This window comes from Scyliorhinus canicula, chromosome 12 (genome assembly GCF_902713615.1).
Source record: "Scyliorhinus canicula chromosome 12, sScyCan1.1, whole genome shotgun sequence".
Lineage (NCBI taxonomy): Eukaryota > Metazoa > Chordata > Chondrichthyes > Carcharhiniformes > Scyliorhinidae > Scyliorhinus > Scyliorhinus canicula.
The window spans coordinates 31,197,153-31,219,718 of record NC_052157.1 but is presented as its reverse complement, the minus strand read 5'-3'; the positions used below and the strand labels follow the sequence as shown (position 1 = coordinate 31,219,718).

At 42.7% G+C, this 22,566-nt stretch overlaps 1 protein-coding gene across 4 annotated transcripts in view; it reads right to left on the bottom strand.

The window, feature by feature from the left end:
* nedd4a (NEDD4 E3 ubiquitin protein ligase a) overlaps positions 1 to 22,566 on the bottom strand; it is a 168,867-nt gene that overhangs the window by 2,422 nt on the left and 143,879 nt on the right. For all 4 annotated transcript variants that reach the window (XM_038812912.1, XM_038812911.1, XM_038812913.1 and 1 more), the window contains 15 exons: positions 21,749 to 21,955; positions 20,315 to 20,392; positions 20,032 to 20,086; positions 19,233 to 19,291; positions 18,027 to 18,092; positions 16,444 to 16,673; positions 12,891 to 13,012; positions 12,633 to 12,703; positions 10,839 to 10,934; positions 5,017 to 5,090; positions 3,891 to 3,951; positions 1,845 to 1,904; positions 1,642 to 1,749; positions 820 to 916; positions 376 to 448 (listed from right to left, as the gene is read on the bottom strand). In XM_038812912.1, coding sequence (XP_038668840.1) covers positions 376 to 448; positions 820 to 916; positions 1,642 to 1,749; positions 1,845 to 1,904; positions 3,891 to 3,951; positions 5,017 to 5,090; positions 10,839 to 10,934; positions 12,633 to 12,703; positions 12,891 to 13,012; positions 16,444 to 16,673; positions 18,027 to 18,092; positions 19,233 to 19,291; positions 20,032 to 20,086; positions 20,315 to 20,392; positions 21,749 to 21,955 — 1,457 coding nt within the window. The remainder of the gene's footprint in view (positions 1 to 375; positions 449 to 819; positions 917 to 1,641; positions 1,750 to 1,844; positions 1,905 to 3,890; positions 3,952 to 5,016; positions 5,091 to 10,838; positions 10,935 to 12,632; positions 12,704 to 12,890; positions 13,013 to 16,443; positions 16,674 to 18,026; positions 18,093 to 19,232; positions 19,292 to 20,031; positions 20,087 to 20,314; positions 20,393 to 21,748; positions 21,956 to 22,566) is intronic.

Below are 22,566 nucleotides of genomic sequence, written 5' to 3'. Positions count from 1 at the left end.
GCACATCTTTGGGTTGTGGGGGATGAGACCCACGCAGACAAGGGGAGAATGTGCAAACTCCACATGGACAGTGACCCGGGACCAGGATCAAATCTGGGTCCTCAGCGCCGTGAGTTAGCAGTGCTTTAAAAAAAATTGTTTTTTTTAAAGAGTACTCAATTATTTTTTTCCCAATTAAGGGGCAATTTAACGTGGCCAATCCACTTAGCCTGCACATTTTTGGGTTGTGGGGGGTGAACACGAAAACACGGGGAGAATGTGCAAACTCCAGATGGACAGGAGTCAGCAGCGCTAATCACTGTCCCACCATGCCGCCCCTTCCAACCCCCCTTAAGTTGATAAGCCAACATACAAAAATCAACACATCAAATTTACCATGTGTGGGCTCTTGGTAATTTTTCAGGTGTTCCCCACTGCTCTATAGTAAATAACTGTGGTCCATTTGATCCTAAGAATAAAAGACAAGAACAAAGCTTTTAAAAAAAAAAACAATTATTTGTTTATTCACAGGAACAGGAGCAGATTCTTTAACCGCGCGGGCCCACTCCTCCATTTGATTTGATTATGGCAAACCTGCAAACTAACTTCATGTTATCCACTTTCACCCTACGTTCCTCAACACCTTTCGATAAGCAAAACTCCATCAAGTCTCAAGATTTGAAATTAGCAGCTGATCCAGCAGTTTGCTTAAGAAATCAAGCAGAATAATCATGGATGCATCATTCAAAAAAGAAATTCATCCAAATCCTGGAAGAGCAGTAAAACAATCTCACTATTTAAAAATAAAAGACGAACTTTCATATGTTCAACTCTACTTACCGTAGAGTTCCGCAAATCCATTCATAGGTACCCGGGAGGTACCAGTCACAAACTGCAGGAATCGAATGCGCTTTTCTGCATCCATCAACAACACTGTCTGCATACAAAAATAAAAATATGATTCTTATCTTTGGAAGTGCACATTTCTTCTGCTCAATTTTGACTGGACAGTTAAGATACTACTTTTTTTTTAAAAATAAAGAGTACCCAATTATTATTTTCTTATTTTCCAATTAAGGGGCAATTTTAGCGTGGCCAATCCACCTAACCTGCACATCTTTAGGTTGTGGGGGTGAAACCCACACAGACATGGGGAGAATGTGCAAACTCCTCACAGACAGTGACTCAGGGCTGGGATTCAAACCCAGGTCCTCAGCGCCGCAGTCCCAATGCTGTCCACTGTGCCACATGCCGCCCCTCGTTAAGATATAACTTAACGCTTTTGTTCCAACATACAAAGGAAAACTTCATAAATCTAAAATGTTCCCTTTTATTTCGACTCTGCTCATTAATTTTTCCACCATCCCCCCCCCCCCAAAAGAAGTTCAAATTTTGGGGGGGGGTTAACGGAAAGGAAGGCCAGCAGATATGAAGCCACTTGCTTCGTCCTTTTCGTCGTCTAGGGTGTTATTTTAAAAAAAAATATCTATTGGGAACAGGAGTTTACTTTTTGGCAATAAAACCGTTTTTATCAGAAACCTAAAACATGAGAAACCGTGACATGGCGTTTCTACAGGCTGCAGTGACAATGTTTTAAGTCTTAGTTAAGCAGCAGCAGCAGCAATTAAATGTGTCACATCAGCTCTGCCCGTCTTGCCTTACCTTCCAAAACCACTGTATGACAGGATGGTTCGCATTGTAACCATTTTTGTACTTGGTGTTCTCCCTCCAGTCGTTCACATCCACATCCCCAAGTCCACACATTAGCAGCTGGAAATCGATATACATACAGCATCAAAAACACACAGAACGAAAAAATTCAAAATGCACTGCACTCAGAAAATGAACAAGATGCATAAGTTTACCTCCAATTCATTCTCGTCAAATATTTTTATGAGGTCCTGTGGTATCAGTTCAAAAAAACCCTGAAAACAGAAACAATGTGACATAAGTGGTACCAGGATCGCTCACTGCAGCAATAGTTAAGACATCCAGACAACAAATCAGTTTAAAATTCGATTTACCCAATTTTCTAATGAAGTTGATGCGTTTTGAAATTCAAAATAGCTAGTGGCAATCATACATCATGGCCTCAAAGGCATTAAGTAATTATTTTAAGTACTAACACAAGGCAATTCAAAAGATTTTTAATAAGTGCATAAATATGTGCACTTTCCACAGTGACTCAATTCCAATTTCACAATAAAACTTAAAAACCTGTTATTTCATCCAGTGGGCATATTAATTATATATTTTTCTTAATTACATTGTTCACACAAAAATATAAATGACACAAGTGTTAAAAATAAGCTGCAAGGACAAAAAAGGTTTTGATATCTATTGATCTGCTAATAAGGCATTGTCCAAGATAAATTGAAGTGCAGAGATCAATATATTCCCAAGAATATTTGGGGGAAAATACTGGTGAGGCCATCAGCTTGTTGTTAGTAAAGTGCATATTGGACAACAACAACCAGCAACTGTACATACACAGTTTTAAACAAAAAAAAAAAAAATTTAGAGTACCCAATTCATTTTTTCCAATTAAGGGGCAATTTAGCGTGGCCAATCCACCTAGCCTGCACATCTTTGGGTTGTGGGGGCGAAACCCACGCAAACACGGGGAGAATATGCAAACTCCACACAGACAGTGACCCAGAGCCAGGATCGAACCTGGGACATCGGCGTCGTGAGGCAACAGGGCTAACCCACTGCGCCACCGTGCTGCCCTAGTACATACACAGTTAAATGCAGAAATAAAAAGCTGTTGTCCAGGTTGTCCTGCTTCCCCCCAAAATTTCACTGTTATGGTATTTAGCAGAGTGGCATAGCATTGAAACACATGAATAGTATGAAATTGTGGTACTTAAATATGAGATACTCATTAAGCACATGAGTATCCAGCCCTCGACAAAAACCACCGGTGCTGAAAATTTAATTTTACAAGTGTGGCGTCTCATTTCCTTAGATTTCAATTATAGAGGGGTTTTTCTTTCAAAAAATTGTCTTCTGTATCCCTCTCTACCTGTAATGAAGCACTTTCAGGGACGTCATTAGTGAACAAAAATACCTCTACCTAGGAAAACTTGGGTTGATTCCCCACTCTCGAGTCCTGACAGGTCACTCAGACCAGATGACCATTACTCTGCAATCTCCCTCTCTTCATTTAACTTTCTCTACATGATCTGACATTGAATTATTATAACTTACACTTTTTGGTTCAGATGTTGTGTGCCTCATTAGCAACACTTCAATCTGATCGCCTCTCGGCTTTTTGGCTAAGATCAAGCCCAAGATGAGGTGCAATGCTTTTTCCTGTCAGCTTGGATATTGTGTCACCCTTGTGGAGACCATGAATTGGGTTCAATTTGAATTAGAATTGTTTTTTTGGAGCAAGCAATAAGATGGATTAAGGGTTTGCTCTGCCCACTCTGCACATTGGCTTTGTAACTTTTTAAGGATGGGGTAATACATTTTTAAAAAAGGAACACTTCAATCGGATTGGGTAAGGAGAGACATCCCTACTTGCCCTGTTTACACACGTCCCAGATCCCCTGTGGAGAACTCTTCTAAAATGGATTTCTACCGTCTACAAGTTCCACAAAAAGTGAGTGGACAAGTGAAAGTGCAATGAATGGCTGGCACCATTCAATTGCTGCTGATGGGAAAAATTTTGAGCATTAGGATAACCTGGAAACGAAACCCCACAATCATACATAATTTAATACATTCTGAACCAGAAGCTAAACTGTAAAGATGGCAACCTTTTTGTTCAGTGGTACCACTATTGCCTTTCCTTCTAACTTGAAGAATTTCAACACCGAGGTTAAATCCTTTAGAAAACTACCTTAGATTAAATAGGCCAACGTGCAATCCAGGTAATTAGTTGAAGTGAAAAGCATTCTCGTTACCTCTTTAAAAGAATTCATTTGCTCCTGGATTCGATTGACAAACCTCCACTGCATCACAAGGCTAAAACAAAAGTAAAATACCACGTTACTAGACCCCAAACCAGAGGTTTTTTAAAATTCAGTTAACATTTAGATAAGTATTTGCAAATTGGGTACAAACTGTATTAAAATATTTCTCTCTCACTCTTGAATTCAGCCTAAAGCGAATGGATAAAAATCCAGGGCTCTCCAACCTCCACATCAAAAATACCTGCAAAGCCTCGACCCAGTAATAAGCAGGTGCCAGTTACCTGCACAAAGCTGGCCACAATAGGCATCTCACTCCATAAATTACAAAGATAACACATGCTGAAAATGGACTAACATACAGTTGAGGAGCATGAAAGCATTGCTGAATTAAAAAAAATTAGAGTACCCAATTATTTATTTTTTTCAGAGTGGCCAATCCACCTAACCTGCACATCTTTGGGTTGAGGGGGGTGAAACACATGCAGATATGGGGAGAATGTGCAAACTCCACACAGACAGTGACTCAGGCCCGGGATTCAAAACTGGGTCCTCAGTGCCGCAGTCCCAGTGCTAACCACTGCACCGCATGCCACCCCTGCATTACTGAATTTAAGAGTTTCTTGTTGTGCAGCACGGTGGTGCAGTGGTTAGCACTGCTGCCGAGGTCTCAGGTTCGATACTGGCTCTGGGTCACTGTCCATGTGGAGTTTGCACACTCTCCCTGTGTTTGCATGGATTTCGCCCCCTCAACCCAAAAAAAGAAAGATGTGCAGGGTAGGTGGATTGGCCATGCTAAATTTCCCCTTAATTGGAAAAAATGAATTGCGTACTCTAAATTTATTTTTTAAAAAGAAAAAAAAAGTTTCTTGTTGGGAAAATTAAAAAGCAAACTGCCCCGCAACTATTTCACTGACTATTCTGTTTGGGATTGCATCATGCTGACAGCAGGAGTTCAACGCAGAGAAATTCCTCAGAAGAATATCATTCATCTTAATTAATTTAAAAATATTCAGCAACAGATGGCATATGGATATTTTACACCTCGTTTAAAATATCTTATCTTCAACCTCAAGTTACACAAATAAGGACATAATTCCAGAAAACGTGAAACACTTACTGAATGTATTCTTTCTTGTTTTTGTTGGTAACCAATATTTCTGATCCATCAGGTTTTAGCTCATGCTGTTGAGTCTAGTGGAAAGGAAAATAAATTCAACGTGTTTTACATAAACTATAAGAACCACTAGAGGGCGATTGTGATTACAAAGTGCACATTTAACGTTTACTAAACTTCAAATGGCATGCAAGACTTTTCAATCAACAGCATGACTTTTAATACAGTTCCATCTGACATTGTAATCCTTAGATTTGACATCCAAAGGAATTTGTCCAGTTAATCTCCAGCTGTTGTTCTGCAATTTCTTTTAGAAAAGATAAAAAGTGTCTCAAATGGCAAGCTCAGGACCAATTTTGGAGGTGGTTGGCTTTGGCCTCATTCATATTGCAACATGTCCGCTCCCATGTTCTTATCCTCTCTCTTACACGTCTTGTTTGGCCCGAGGGTCCGGCTATTTCCATCTGCTCCATTGCTTCTTTTCGTTCTAAAGTTTCCCTGGGTGGTTGTGAGCGCTACTTACCCCATCAGTAACAGATGAAACTGCTGTTCAGTACGTTCAGTCACCTGCGATACCCACAACAGGGCACCAATGATGAGACTGGAAACATGCTGTGACCAAGGTTCAGTTTGGTTCAACTCGAGCTGCATTGGGTCAAGTGTCACCAACAACTCCGAGCATGGGGAATGACAGGCTCATATTGCTGCATGGAAGAGTTCATTATACTACCCCCACTGACCAGAGGAAACAATGTGCCATTTACGGTGGATTTAAAATTTATTAGCTAAAAAAAAAATGTTTTTACTTTTTAAACAATAAAGAGTACCCGATTATTTTTTTCCAATTAAGGTGCAATTTAGCGTGGCCAATCCACCTCACCTGCACATCTTTGGGCTGTTGGGGTAAAACCCATGCAGACACAGGAAGAATGAGTAAACTCGGCACAGAGTGTGGCCCGGGGCCAGGATCGAACCAGGGCCTCAGCTCCGTGAATGGTAGAACCCTCAAGAGTATTGACAGTCAGAGAGATATAGGTGTACAGGTCCACAGGTCACTGAAAGAGGCAACACAGGTGGAGAAGATAGTCAAGAAGAGATACGGCATGCTTGCCTTCATTGGCCGGGGCATTGAGTACAAGAATTGGCAAGTCACGTTGCAGCTGTATAGAACCTTAGTTAGGCCACACTTGGAGTATAGTGGTCAATTGTGATCGCCACACTACCAGATGGATGTGGAGGGTGCAGAAGAGATTTACCAGAATGTTGCCTGGTATGGAGGACATTAGCTATGAAGAGTGGTTGAATAAACTCTATTTGTTCTCACTGGAATGACAGAGGTTGAGGGGTGACCTGATAGAGGTCTACAAAATTATGAGGGGCATAGACAGAGTGGATAGTCAGAGGCTTTTCCCCAGGGTAAAGGGGTCAATTACTAGGGGGCATAGGTTTAAGGTGCGAGGGGCAAGGTTTAGAGTAGATGTACGAGGCAAGTATTTTTTACACAGAGGGTAGTGGGTGCCTGGAACTCGCTGCCGGAGGTGGTGGTGGAAGCAGGGACGATAGTGACATTTAAGGGGCATCTTGACAAACACATGAATAGGATTAGAAAAGAGGGATATGGAATTTAGTTTAGACAGGCAGCATGGTCGGCACAGGCTTGGAGGGCCGAAGGGCCTGTTCCTGTGCTGTACTTTTCTTTGTTCTTTGTTCTGTAGGCAGCAGTGCTAACCACTGCGCCACCATGCTGCCCAATGAAGTTAACTAGTTAACAAAAATGAGCAGAATGACAAATCTTTTGGGTCCTGAATGCTTAAAAATTAAACTTTTAATTATACACTTGTCTCTATGGTATATTCTTGAATGTCCTTTTTAAACAAAAATGTCCGCTTTTCAGATAGCGGTACTGTACCTGGAGGATTATCAGTGCTAAAACTATTTAAATGTCAAGGACTAAAAGTGTAATAACTTTACTGTTCCCAGAACAGATGGCTATAAGAGGCTCTTTCCCAATCAATCAAAAGTAGAAGTTAAGATTGGATCACACACGTAAACCTTGTGTTTGAACCAAACAAGTACATCAACTGCTAACTTTATAGCAGCTCAAAGGGTCAAATTGAACACTTTTTCAAGCAGCATATTAATGTTGTGCTAGTTTCCAATGAGGGTCTTGCTAAGGATTATATTACATAATTATGGCTTAAAAAGCTGTCCCTCATCACTGAGTAACAAGATGTCAGAAATCTCCTGTGAACGTATTGACTGCTGTCTATGTGATGTCGTTAAAAAAAAGCAATGATATCTTGAAAGGTAAAGGTCTGTTCTTTAACTCCCAGAAGTCGAACTGTTCAGCAATTTCAAGCTCAGTCTTCTATTTCTAAATCTAAAAAATCACAAAGTATTGTCCAATTATTACCTCAGCCAGTGATCATGATTATAGATGGATTTTGCAAAAGCAATTGTGCCCGTTTCAACTAAACATAATTAGTGACAACCATTCACCAACTCATTCCTCAGGTCAATGCCATGACCAATCAGGGTCAAACTGCCTGGTCTAAATTTCAAACAATGCTTGGCAGTAAACGGTCTGTCACCATCACCTGGTGTATTCTCCATGGCAACAACACTACCAATCGAAGTCCACTTGCCAAGCAATCAGAGCTGTTCTTGTACAGTATTATTTTTTTTTCTTAAAAAATGTATAGAGTACCCAATTATTTTTTTCCAATTAAAGGGAAATTTGGCATGGCCAGTCCACCTAGCCTGCACATCTTTGGTCTGTGGGGTGAAACCCATGCAGACATGGGGAGAATGTGCAAACTCTACATAGACAGTGACCCGGGGTCAGAATTGAAGCCGGGTCCTCAGGGCCGTAGGCAGCAGTGCTAACCACTGCGCCGCGTGCTGCCCATGACGCAATATTATTTCATAGAATCCCTACAGTGCAGTAGGAGACCATTCAACCCATGGGTCTGCACCCCGCCTCACCTAATCTTTGAGGCAATTTAGCATGGCCAATTCACTTGACCTGCACATCTTTGGAGGAAACAGGAGCACCTGGAGGAAACCCAGACAGACACGGGGAGAATATGCAAACTCCACAAAGACAGTCACGAGGTTGAATTCGAATCCAGGCCACTGGTGCCGTGATGCAGCAGTGCTAACCACTGTGCCACCATGACGCCCACAAGTTGTATCATTAATATTGTTACGCTGGACTGGTATTCTTGCGCAAGTGTCCTGATAAGTGGAAGAAAAAAAAGCTTTCATGTGTCTCTTTTTTCAGCAATACTCAAGTTTGTACTACCAAGCGACTATTATCATTGTAAGTTGTCAATTGCAGTGAAGCTGTATTTGACAGATCTTCCATTTATCTTGAAATGCACAACAGAGGCACAAATATAATAAAGTTCTGAGAAATGCTGGATGTTAGTCTTGCTATGCATCATTTGTCACAGAGTAAAGTGGCAGACTTATCATGGGAGCTTTAATCTGCAGTATCTGTTCAGTGATAGAACTAAATGTGTAAAAAGCAAGAGGATGGCCAGGGAAAGGATTCGACCACTTAAGGACAGTGGGAGGAATCTATGTGTTGAGCCAGAGGAAATGGGCGAGGTACTAAATGAGTACTTTGCACAGTGTTCACCAAAGAAAAGGATGATTCTTGGGTAGGGTGTGTAGACAGTCTGGATCATGTTAACATTGAAAAGGAGGAGGTATTGGGTCTTTTAAAAGATATTAAGGTAGAGAAGTCTCCTGGGCCGGATGGGATTTACCCCGGAATACTGAGGGAAGCAAGGGAGGAAATTGCTGGAGCCCTGACTGACATCTTTGTATCCTCATTGGCTACAGGTGAGATCCCAGAGAACTGGAGAATAACTAATGTGGTACCGCTGTTTAAGAAAGGTAGCAGGGATAATCCTGGAAACTATAGACCGGCGAGCCACACATCGGTAGCAGGTAAATTATTGGAGTATTCTCAGGGGCAGGATATATACCCATTTGGAAACAAACTGACTCATTAGCAACAGACAGCATGGTTTTGTGAAGAGGAGATCGTGCCTCACTAACTTGATCGAGTTTTTTGGGGAGGTGACAAAGATGATTGATGAGTGGAGGGCAGTGGATGTTGTTTATATGGACTTCAGTAAAGCCTTTGACAAGGTGCCTCATAGCAGACTGGTTAAAAAGGTGAAGTCACACGGGATCAGAGGTGAGGTGGTAAGATGGATACAGAACTGGCTCGGTCACAGAACGCAAAAGGGTAGCAGTAGAAGGCTGTTTTTCTGAAGGGAAGGTTGCGCTAGTGGTGTTCCACAGGGATCTGTGCTGGGGCCTCTGTTGTTTGTAGTATACATACACGATTTGGAGGAAAATGTAGCTGGTCTGATTAGTAAGTTTGCGGATGACACCAAGGTTGGTGAAGTGGCAGATAGGGTTGAGGATTGTCAGAGGATACAACAGGACATAGATAGGTTGGAGACTTGGGCAGAGAAATGGCAAATGGAGTTTAATCCTGACAAATGTGAGGTAATGCATAGGTCTAACAGAGGGGAAATATACCGTAAATGGAAATCTATTAGGAATATAGAAAGTCAGAGAGATCTGGGTGTGCAGGTCCACAGATTTTTGAAGGTGGCATCACAAGTGGACAAGGTTGTCAAGAAAGCAAACAAAATGCTTGCCTTCATCGAGTATAAAAACGTGCAAGTCATGCTACAGTTCTATAGAACCTTGGTACGGCTGACTTGGAATATTGCACACAATTCTGGTCGTCACACTACCAGAAGGATGTGGAGGTTTTGGAGAGGGTGCAGGAGGTTTACCAGAATGTTGCCTGGTCTGGAGGGTGGTAGCTCTGTGGAGAGGCTGAATAGACTCGGACTGTTTTCATTAGAAAGACGGAGGTTGAGAGGTGAACTGATCGAGGTCTATAAGATTATGAGGGCATGGATAGAGTGGATGGGCAGGCACTCTATCCCAGGGTAGAGGGATTAGAGGTTAAGGTCCGTGGGGCAAAGTTTAGAAGAGATGTGTGAGACAGGTTTTATGTGCAGAGGGTGGTGAGTGACTGGAACGCATTTCCAGGAGAGGTTGTGGAAGCAGATATATTAACGGTGTTCAAAAGGCATCTTGACAAACATATGGATAGGTTGGGTATAGAGGGATACGGCACAAGGATGTGCTGAGGGTTTTGGCAAAGGTTGGATATATAGGGTTACGGGGATAGGGTGGAAGTGAGGGCTTAAGTGGGTCAGTGCAAACCTGATGGGCCGAATGGCCTCCTTCTGCCCTGTATGTTCTATATACATATATATTATCAATATATCATGCCCTGAAATTGATTTGAAATTGATAAAATTCAATTTGAAACCAAAAACACAGTACTCTGGATATGTACATAAACATTTCTTTAAAATTTAGACTACCCAATTCTTTTTTTTTCTCCAATTAAGGAGCAATTTAGCATGGCCAATCCACCTACCTTGTACATCTTTTTGTGTTATGGGGGGTGACCCGGGTCCTCGGCATCATGAGGCAGCAGTGCTAAGCATTGCGACACTGTGCTGCCCGGTATATAAACACATACATGTATATATGCATAGGTGTACATAAATGCCCAAGGTCAGTGCAATAAGAGAACAATGCAACAGGTAAAGCTGAACATTGCTGAACTGCATTTTAAGTTGACTTTGTTGCAAAAGCTTTGATCAAGCTACAGATTATGAATGTGTTTTACAGGGCAGATGTTGTAATCTGAAGAGTGCAATGGAATAGTTTCAGTGTAAGCTAATTTGATTATAGCCAGTGCACAAATGCATACTAACCTGGCCAAATAGCTCTTCATCAACCACAAACCGAAGATCCAAATCAGCTGGATCATTTTCCAGAATCCACATTAGTGAGTTGTAATACTCGCTGTCCTGTAACATTAAAGATTACCTGTTAGGAGTTCACACTGTTGAATTATGCATGCACATTTATGAACCTTTTTCAAACAAATTACAACACAAAGTAAAAGGTGATATGTAATTTACATTTTACAAAGCCTCAATTGTGAAATATAGAGGGGGTCTTTACCCACCCCCATAATTACTTCAATGATTATTATGTGTGGGGGGGGGGGGGGGGGCTTAGCTAAGAACATTTCTTTTATTATGTGTATTTAAAACTTCCCAGCACTTTAAAACTAAGCCTCCAATCCAACTCTCAGATCCAATATCCAATAATGTTGGATTCAAAATGGTTTCTGCATTTAATTTTGCGGCTTGAGATTGTGTGTTCTTTGGAAGCTATTTGGAAACATTCTTTATAATGGGTTCATCTAACGAGCTGTAACCAAGCTCAAAGCATGTTTAGCTCAGGATGAAGACAAAAATATGAGCCGAGGACACAAGTGGGAGATAAGACTAGGAACATGTGCCTGTCAAATAACAGAATCAACTTTTAAAAAGGATTTCAGATAATGCAAATATTTGTGAAGAACTGCGACTGGGAAGAGAAATTTTCTTCCCTTCCAGTGCAGTGGTAGATTATTGAAAATAAATAATTTCCACTGGCTGAAAATTTAAAGTGTTAACAACTGAAATTGTGAATTTTGACTGGCTGGAGAACAGGATGACTGAGAAGACAGGTTTTTGTAACCGAATAAAGATCATGAGAATTTAATCTCGGCACAGGAGAATTCTCATTTGTGGCAAAAGGACAATAGCTACTCACGCGTGTGCACATCGAGCAATAATGTATACCTCAAGAGCAGATATGAAACAATTGCACTGCATGAATCACACGGACAAAATTTTTGCGGTGCTCATTTGTTAAAAAGCTCCAAACAATTTCTGGTCTGCACCTCATCCTATCAGTTAATTAGGATTCAGGGTTCCTCTTTCACTACTTGTTTTGTGGTTTAGCTAAGAAAATGTTTTTATTTTGTGTATTTAAAACTTCCTAGAAAGAAAATGAACTTTAAGGCACGTTCCAATTTCCAACACTTGCAAGGGGGCAACGAGACCCAATTGCAACAAGACAAAGCAAATAACACCCTAATGTCGAGCAACAGGAATATTTACAAGGGCAATCCGCATAAAATTAGACTTAGAAATAATCCAGGATTCCTCCTTCACTACCCGTTTCTTACTGTAATGCAGGAAGAGTTTTTGGCATCTTTTCTCAGTCCCCAACACAGGTATCCTTTTGTACCCCCAGCCTCTGTCCACTGATCTACCACTATTTTCTGAGGAAGAGAATTCCACAACGTTGACACAGAACACTTCTCCAACGAAAGTTGCTGGGGAGTAATCGAGAGCAGGATTCTGACAGCCCCTCCCCAGACCATCAGCTAGATCAGTGCAATGCGACACTGGAGTTTAACTGCTGCCCCAACAGGTGAGATCACTTCCTGTTCTGTGCGGCCCTGACAGGTGAGCTCACTTCCTGTTCTGTGCGGCCCTGACAGGTGAGCTCACTTCCTGTTCTGTGCGGCCCCGACAGGTGAGATCACTTCCTGTTCTGTGCGGCCCGACAGGTGAGCTCACTTCCTGTTCTGTGCCTCACGCTCACAAAGGACAGTGCAACTACAAAAGGCACCATTATTCCATAACGTCTACAGCATGGACACTTACCACTGACTCCATATCTTGCAGTGTTATTGGCTTCTGAAGCATCATCTTATACAAAGGTCTGATGAAGAAACCTGCATAAATTAAAAATAAAAACTGAGTGAAGCACGTGTAACTGTAGATAATTGGACATCAGCATTGGCAAATCTTACTTCGCACAAAATTTCTGCCCGGCACCCAAGTTATGAAATTTCCAAACAAATCTCCAGGCTTAAAATAAATGCACTGAACCATAATATCAACGGAAATCTATGTGCCTACCATCTAACAACTTTCCATGGAAAACCGCCATTCCAGCTACGCGGCCTATGAACTTAAAGTAGGATAGATGCTCCTCATTGCAGAGTCCAGAATTTGGATTTATCTGTAAGGTGTAATTATCCCTAAAGGAAAAAAGAAGATTGGATTGGATTAGAGTGACCTGACAGACATTACAAGCAGTGGGGAAATCTTAGCAATGGAAGAGCGCACAAAATCTATTTAGAAGATTTTAAAATCTAACAGGAAGGAACTTTGCACCAACATTGAACCATCGAACCATCGCTAGAATGTTAGAGTCTGTAACTAAATCCACATCACTGCTGTTTCATTTTACACAATAAGAATACTGCAAACACCACTATTTATCTACTGATGCATTCATTAAATTATACAATGGTGTAACAGCAATAAAATGGGGGAGATGTTGATTTAATGGTAATGTCACTGGGTTAGTAAGCCAGAGGCCCAGGCTACTGCTCTGGTGGGAATACGGCTTCAAATCCCACCTCAGGGAACTGACGGAATTTAAATAAAATAAATAAGGCAGCAAAGTATTTTACACACCACTGTCTGCATCAATGGTGCCGAGGTGGAGATGGTCGACAGCTTCAAATTCCTTGGTGTGCACATCACCAACAATCTGTCCTGGTCCACCCAGAAAGCACAACAGCGCCTAGACTTTCTTGGGAAACTAAGGAAATTCGGCATGTCCACATTGACGCTTACCAATTTTTACAGATGTACCATACAAAGCATCCTATCTGGCTGCTGCATCCTAGCCTGGTATGGCAACTACTCAGCCCAGGACCGTAAGAAACTACAGAGAGTCATGAACACGGCCCAGTCCATCACACAAAACCACCTCTCATCCATTGACTGTGTCTACACCTCCCGCTGCCTTGGGAAAGCGGGCAACATAATCAAAGGCCGCTCTCACCCGGATTATTCTCTCTTCCAAACTCCTCCATCGTGCAGAAGATACAAGTCTGAGAACATGCACTAACAGGTACAGCTTCTTCCCCACTGTTAACAGACTCCTGAATAACCCACTTCAGGACTGATCTGGGACGAAATTCTCCCCTACCCGGGAGGGCGGGGGTCCCGGCTTGACGGAGTGGCGCCAACCACTCCGGCGTCGGGCCTCCCTAAAGGTGCGGAATTCTCCGCACCTTTAGGGGCTAGGCCCGCACCGGAGTGGCTCCCGCTCCGCCGACTGGCGCCAACGGCCTTTGGCACCACGCCAATCGGCGTCAGGGCTGGCCGAAAGGCCTTCGCCGGTCGGCATGAGTCCGCTCATGCCCCGGAGCGTCAGCTGCCGCTGACGTCACCACCGGCACATGCGCGGTGGAGGGGGTCTCTTCTGCCTCCGCCATGGTGGAGGCCGTGGCGGCGGCGGAAGAAAAGGAGTGCCCCCACGGCCCGATCGCGGGCCAGGGCACCGTGGAGGCACCCCCCGGGGTCCGATCGCCCCGTGCCCCCTCCAGAACCCCGGGGGCCCGCTCGCGCCTCCAATCCCGACGCCACCAGAGGTGGTTTAAACCACGTCTGCGGGAGAGGCCCGACAGCGGCGGGGTTTTGGCCCATCATGGGCCGGAGAATCGCCGCGGGGGGCAAGCCGATCGGCGGGGCGGGATTCCTGCTCCCGCCAATTCCCGGGTGGCGGAGAATTCCAGCCACAGCAGGGGCGGGATTTACGCCGGCCCCGGGCGATTCCCCGACCCTGCGGGAGATCGGAGAATTCCGCCCCTGATCTCTTCACACATCTTCTCTACTGAGTAGTAATACACTCTGTATGCTTCACTTGATGCTTGCGTATTTACATTGTGCATCTATGCATGTCCTATATTTTTTCATGTATGGAACAATCTGTTTGGACTATACGCAGGACAATACTTTTCACTGTACCTCGGTACACTTGACAATAAATCAAATCCAAATAAATCTGGAATTGAAAGCTAGTCTCAGTAAAGGTGAACATGAAACTATCAACAATTGTTGGAAAAATCCATCTGGTTCACTAATATCCTTTATGGATAGTTGTTTGGTGGTACAGAATTGAGTATTGCTGAGAAAAGACATTTTGTCGAACCTTTTCAATGTCAGGAGCAGCACGGTAGCAGAGTGTTTCACAGCTCCAGGGTCCCAGGTTAGATTCCCGGCTTGGGTCACTGTCTATGTGGAGTCTGTACATTCTCCCAGTGTCTGCGTGAGTTTCCTCCGGGTGCTCCGGTTTCCTCCCCCAGTCCAAAAGATGTGCAGGTTAGGTGGATTGGCTAAGGTGGGGTTACTAGGATAGGGTGGAGGGATAGACTTAGGTAGGGTGCTCTTTCCAAGGGCCGGTGCAGACTCAATGGGCTGAATGGCCTCCTTCTGCACTGTAAGTTCTATGATTCTATGAACCAACAACTTTATACTGTATGAGAAGACAGTGCCAGTCTGCTGCTCGGTATTCTAAGCCATATGTCTCAAAGACTGGCAGATTGCATCAGAATATCTTTTCCACTGTTGGCAACGGGCAATGTAAAGATTATAATCAACCAACCTTTTTAAAAAATAAATTTAAAGTACCCAATTATTTCTTTTCCAATTAAGGTGCAATTTAGCGCAGCCAATTTATCTACCCTGCACATCTTTGGGTCGTGGGGGTGAGGCCCATGCAGACACGGGGAGAATGTGCACACTCCACATGGACAATGACCCGAGGGCAAGATTGAACCCAGGTCCTCGGTGCCGTGCGGCAGCAGTGCTAACCACTGCTCCACCACGCTGCCCTCAATCAACCAACCTGCGCTTGCAAAACTCTAAAACAGTCTCCAATAGTGGATGTGATTCTGCGATTGGACAACATTTGCCAAATAATCTTCAGTGTGCTAAAAAGTAAACTGACAACCAATTTAAGATTGTCAATCGGGCACGAATTTGCGTGTAATGGAAGCTACATATATTAATACACGGGGCCCTGTTCTTTTCAGACCAAAAGAACATGTACACACATTGTGCCTGATTCAACTGAGCAAAATATGTGTCAGTCATATGCTGGTTCATACCTTAGGGCAAATCCTTGCCCCATCGCAGTCAAGCTGCCTGGTTTAAATTTTCGAACAATGAGTGGTAGTTCACTGTCAGTCACCATTAACTGGGGCGTTCTCTGTGACAATACCTCTACCAGAGTCCACTTGCTCTCTTCTCAGAGTATAAAGTTGTTCTTTCCCCGGACATTGGTATTCTTACAACTACCCTGAGAAGTGCAGGATGTATTTTCTCAGCAATACTCCATGTTCGTTACCTTATCCACACTTACCCGGTCTACCTTACACATGACCCCAGATGAACATCAATGTGATTGACTCTCAACTGCCCTCTGAAATGGCTCCAGTAAGCCACTTTCAAAAGACCATTCGGGATGTGCAGAAAATGTCGGACTCATTTTCTATACTCAAGTCGTAAAAGAATAAAGAAAAACAATAGTACCAAATTTCAATAACTCTTTTCAACTGAAGGATTCTGGCACAATTACAAAGGAATGGTTTCAAGGTGGGAAGCATTAACTTACGTGGCTGAATATTCGAACAACCCATAATAAGGATTGAACATCTCCTTGGAGAGGAGAAAAAACCACTCCCTGGCAACGCCGCCATAATCCAATCCTTTTTCAGAATCAAACTCAATCCAAAGTCTGGCTTTGAGGAACTCCACTCTCTTCACAGAAATTATTTTTCTGTAAGAATCTTCCAAGATTGCATTACGGTGTAGCTTCATTTCAAATCGATTTGGCCCATCAGACTGCAAAAACAGAAAAAAAAAAGAAAAAAAATCACTTTGGGTGAGAGTCATATTAACTGATTCAATGATGACTTGGTTTTCGAGATACAACAAAGGGAGAGAGACGAATTATCAAAAGAACAATAATTGCGCATATGAAACTTCACATACAAGATCATACATTTAAATAATTCCTTCAGGCCTTTACACAGCAATTCACACCCCAAATTACTTTTTAAAAGTGCAGTCACTTATTTTTGTAGGCAGTCAATTTGTGTGCAGCAAGGTCCCACAAAGAGGACGACAAGAAACTGGTCATGTTAATGATCTCGTGTCAGTGAGAAACATTAATTAGAATGTAACAATTCCCCATCCTTCTGCAATAGTTTTTTTTTCGTCTTATAAATTTAGAGTACCCAATTATTATTTTTTTCCAATTAAGGGGCAATTTAGTGCGGCCAATTCACCTAGCCTGCATCTCTTTGGGTTGTGGGGGGTAGAGGCATTGACAGTCTGAGTTATGAAGCTAGATAGATTTGAGTAGTACTATGGCTGGTTTGAATCACATCACCCACTGTTTGGAACGGAATCTGGAACTTTAAGGCAATTTGCATTTCCTTTCCTCCTGCTTCAAGTTTTAACTACAATTGAAGAACTTCGAGTTAATGGAAAGTTAGTGTTAATGATGACAAAATGGTGAAAGGAGTTCACAAAATGTTGCAATAAATATAGAGACGATATGGTTAGACATGACTTATTATTCAATAAATTATTTAATTGGTAAACCATGCCAACATGTTGCAATGTCTCAAGTGACATATTTTAGCACATTTTCTGAAGTGCAATTCCTATGTTAATCTCAGCAAATCAATTGCATTCTATTTTTGATAAACTGGATACACTGTAGCAGCTTGTAAAGTGTGATTAACAATCCTTCATTGGCTGCTAAGTGTTTTGGGACATCCTGAGATTAATTAAGGTGCTGCATAAAATGCTAAACTTTTCTCCAGTGACTCATTCCAGCCTTCATGGGGCAGCACGGTGGCGCAGTGGTTAGCACGGCTGTCTCACGGTGCCGAGACCCAGTTTCGATCCCAGCCCACTGTCAGTGTGGAGTTTGCACATTCTCCCGATGTCTGTGTGGACCTCACCCTCGCAACCCAAAAAAATGTTCAAGGTAGGTCGATTGGTCATGCTAAATTGCCCCTTAATTGGAAAAAAGAATTGGGTACTCTAAAAAAAAATCATTCCAGCCTTCATGAGCATCAGGAGGAAGACATAACTGCTTCCAAAATATTTTGCTATTCTGTGCCAGTACCAATGGAAGTTACAGGAGGAAAACATTATCCACTGTTATTTGATTGTAATACTCACAGGCTTTCGCAGCTTTTTCCTGAAATAATCATACTTCTGTTTGTAATCTCTTGAGTAAGGCACAGCCTATAAAACAGGATCAAAATCAGCACACAGATTTTTAAAGTAAACTTTTGATCAGCTTGACAACTGAATTGAATTGTCTACTTGATTTACATTATACAAAAATAGGTGGTGCTTAGAACCTAGAGCTTCCAAAGCTGCAACAAATTGCTTTAATCCTTTCATGGGATGTGGGTGTTGTTTTGCTAGGCCAGCATTTATTGCCTATGGAGAAGGTGGCGGTGACCTGCCTTTAAGAACCGCTGCAGTCCACATGGTGTAGGTGCACTCTTAGTGATGTTAGGGAGGGAGTTCCAAGATTTTGACACGGTGACAATGAACGGACGGGGATATATTTCCAAGCCAGGATAGTGTGTAGCTTGGAGGGAAGCCTGCAGGTGGTGGTCTTCCCATGTATTTGCTGCCCTTGTCCTTCTAGATGGCTTTGGAAGATTCTGTCTAGGAACCTTAGTAAATTCCTGTGGTGCATCTTGTAGATGGTAGACGCAGCTGCCACTGTTCGTCCGTGGTGGAGGGATTGAATGTTTGTTGAAGGTACAGCAATCAAGTGAGCTACTTTGTTCTGGATGATGTCAAATATCTTGAGGGTTTGGTGGAGCTGCACTGATCCAGGCAAGTGGAGAATATTCTATCACATTGCCGACTTGTGCCCTGTAGATGGCGGACAGGCTTTGGGGGAGTCAGGAGGAGAGTTACTCAGTCCAGAATTCCCAGTATTTAACCTGTTCTTGTAGCCACAGTATTTATATGGCCAGTCCAATTCAGTGTCTGGTCATAGGTGATCCCCTGGATGTTGATAATGGGGGATTCAGCAAAGATAATGCCATTTAAAATAATGGGAATATGGTTGTATTTTCTCTTTGCTGGAGATGGTCATCGGCTGACACTTGTGTGGCATGAACGTAACTTGCCACTTACCAGCGCAAGCCTGAATATAGTCTAGGTCTTGCTGCATATGGACCTGGACTGTTTCAGTATCTGGGAAGTTGCGAATGCTGCCAAACATTGTGTAATCATTAGCCAACATCACCACACCTGACCTTATGATGGAGGGAAGATCATTAATGAAACAGCAGAAGATGGTCAGGCCTAGGAGATGTATGTAAAATTTTAAACTCTGAAATTGCAGATGCTTTTACTCACCGGTCCAGTGATGGCTACATTCTGTAAGCGAGGGTCCTCCCACTGCGTAACTTTGGTATCTGCCAAAAAATATTTTGCATTTACTTTCCCTTATTTATATGATGAAAACTTAATATAGGTCGAGTAGTCTTATCCGTAAATCCGAAAACCCCCAAAAAACGCACTTATTTTGAACTTCACTGATCTTTAGCACGAGAAGTCTAGTTGATTGTCTGCATTGTTTACCTAGCTATTTGTATGTGAGTATATTAAAAAGAAACTCATTACAGGTACCCTGAATTTAGTATTCCGTGATACAGCTTATTTTTCTAGCCATTCTATACACTTTAAACTATAGCTAGTTTAGGCTGTTGTAACGCAAGTTTTCATGCAACATCAGAATACCCAAATAATCCAAAATCCAAAATGCAATCAGCCCCCAGTGTTTTGGATAAAGGATACTCTACCTGTAGATTGAAAGCAAATGCCAGCTAAAAGTATATATTTTTTTCTTTTTTATAAATTTAAAGCACCCAATTCATTTTCCCCCCCCCAATTAAGGGGCAATTTAGCGTGGCCAATCCACCTACCCTGCGCATCTTTGGGTTGTGGGGGTGAGACCCACGCAGACACGGGGAGAATGTGCAAACTCCACACGGACAGTAACCTGGGACCGGGTTCAAACCTGGGCCCTCGGCGCAGTGAAGCAGCAGCATTAACCACTGCACCACCGTGCTGCCCTGCCGGCTAAAAATAATTTTCATGTTTAAAATTGATGCTACTTAGAAAAACAATAACACTTCAGAATTGTCACACTCACTATGGTCTATGTAGAAAACGCGACCATCCGAGTGGATTCTCTCCTCCCAGCCAGGCTGCAGCAAAACAGAATTTAAACAAAGAGACGCATTACAGAAAAACTTTAATGTTGTTTGCACCAATGTACCAAGGGAAAACAGGTCACTATTGACAATATTATTTTCTTTTCAAATATAAAGAATCAATTTAAGATAGTTGGGGGGGGGGAGAACAGGCAGGCATAGAGGGAGAGAGAGGGAGAGGAGGGAGAGGGAGAGGGAGAGAGGGAGAGGAGTTTAACTTACAGGAAGTGGCCCAAGGTCTGAAGGATCTAAAGATGGTCGGTGCCTCACTTGAACTGGAATTTTCAATCTTGGGTCCTCCTGGTTCCATGATTAAAGCGTAGAATCAATTAACAATAAATAAATATTCCACTGAATTAATAAATACTAAAAAGTTATTTCACCCTTCCAGTTTAATCTACATAATTTAAGGCGATGCCAAGGGTACATTTATAACTTTCTTCTTTCAACTACCAATTCAGTTGTGATTTACTGGATACATGTCAGATTGAGATTGGGTGTCAAGACACGCCCGCGGTTTAAAAAGAACACTTGTGTGAACCTACCCTCAAGTGAGTTACAAAACCCACCTTCAGGTCACCCCTTCTCTCCTCTGGTTCCCTATCCATTATCATCCCTTCAAAAACCTCATTAAACATGCCCTGGTTAGACCGATAATCAATTATTCATCTAAAACCTATGGCTTATTGACAATTGCACGCTTTCAGTTCATTAACTTTGCAATTTTATGGTTAGCTCATTTGGTTGGAAGGCTAATTCATGATGCAGGACGATGATGCCAACAACGCGGGTTAAATTCCCGCAGCAGCTGAGGTTATTCATGAAGGCCCCGCCTACTCAACCTTGCCCCTCACCGGAGGTGTGGTGACCCCACCCCCCAGGTTTAATCACCACCTGTTAGCTCTCAAAGGGGAGAGCGGCCTATTGTCTTCTGCGACTGTGATAAACATTTATATCTCTATTGAATCCAGTACACACTATTTGAAATAATTGATTTTCTTTTTTTTTTTATAAATTTAGAGTACCCAATTAATTTTTTCCAATTAAGGGGCAATTTAGCGTGGCCAATCCACCTAGCCTGCACATCTTTGGGTGGTGGGGGCGAAACCCACGCAGACACGGGGAGAATGTGCAAACTCCACACGGACAGTGACCCAGAGCCGGGATCGAACCTGGGACCTCGGCGCCGTGAGGCAGCAGGGCTAACCACTGCGCCACCGTGCTGCCCGAAATAATTGATTTTCAATGTACTATACATTGTGCACCATCAATAATATGGGGCGGCACGGTAGCACAGTTACTTCACAACGTCAGAGACCCAGGTTCGATTCCTCGGCTTGGGTCAGTGCCTGTGCAGTGTCTGCACGTTCCCCCCGTGTCTGCATGGGTTTCCTCCGGGTGCTCTGGTTTCCTCCCACAAATTCAGAAAGAGGTGCAGTTAGGTGAATTGAACATTCTAAGTTCTACCTCGGTGTACCCGAACAGGTGCCAGAGTGTAGCGACTAGGGGATTTTCACCGTAACTTCTTTGCAGTGTTGATGCAAGCCAACTTGTGACACTGATTAAAAATTATAATAATATCCTTCCATTCAGCAGAGGAGAACAATGACAAATAAATCTTGGCTCAATGCAAATAACTGGTGGGCTTTTCCTTACCCATGTTGTAGTTTTGGTGTTGTGATCAATGAAGAAAGGTCTGCCATTGGTTGCATTTCGGACTTCCCAGCCTGGAGGGAGAAATCCCGATTCATATTTCCGTTGATGGTTTGGGGAACTTTGCGGAGAATCTTGAGGAGAGACTGCAGGAGGAAGATATGCTGTGGGACTCCGGCAGGGTTTTGGCTGTACTGCTTCAATAGTTGTCTGTGCACAAAAACAAAACAGACGTATGTAAATATTCTCCATTAACAGGATGTTGAACACAGAATTGAGACATTGTATTCCACACAAGCCAATAAATGATACTGGACCACAGACACGTTGGGCGGGATTTACTGGCCAACTTTACCAAGTGTTTTTCACCGGGAAGGCTGCCCGCCAGCAGGATTTACTGCTCCCACCTGTAAATCCCGCCTGTAAAACGTAAAAGGGAAATGCATCAGCTACTTAGGCACCATGACTTTGGTTTATTTTGTCATAAACAAATCATCAATTTCGGGCTGATATTTACAAAAGCAAAGTTCCTGCAATTTGTATCAAATATTGTAGAATAGGTACAAAAGAGGTAGACTGATGCTAGGCAGAGGTTTCAGGAAGATTTGCAAGCGTCACACTTGTTGATAATGGACAAGATTCGCTTGGGGGACGTTTACAGGGCCATTGAAGGGAAGAGTTAAGAGGAAGAGACGAGCAAGATTGAGCGCTAAACAATACTCAGCACAACATTAATCATAAAAAGAGGAAGCAATCAATAAAGTATTGCATCACAAACACAAAGGTTTATGAGATTATGTTTTGGGACTATATCTTTAATT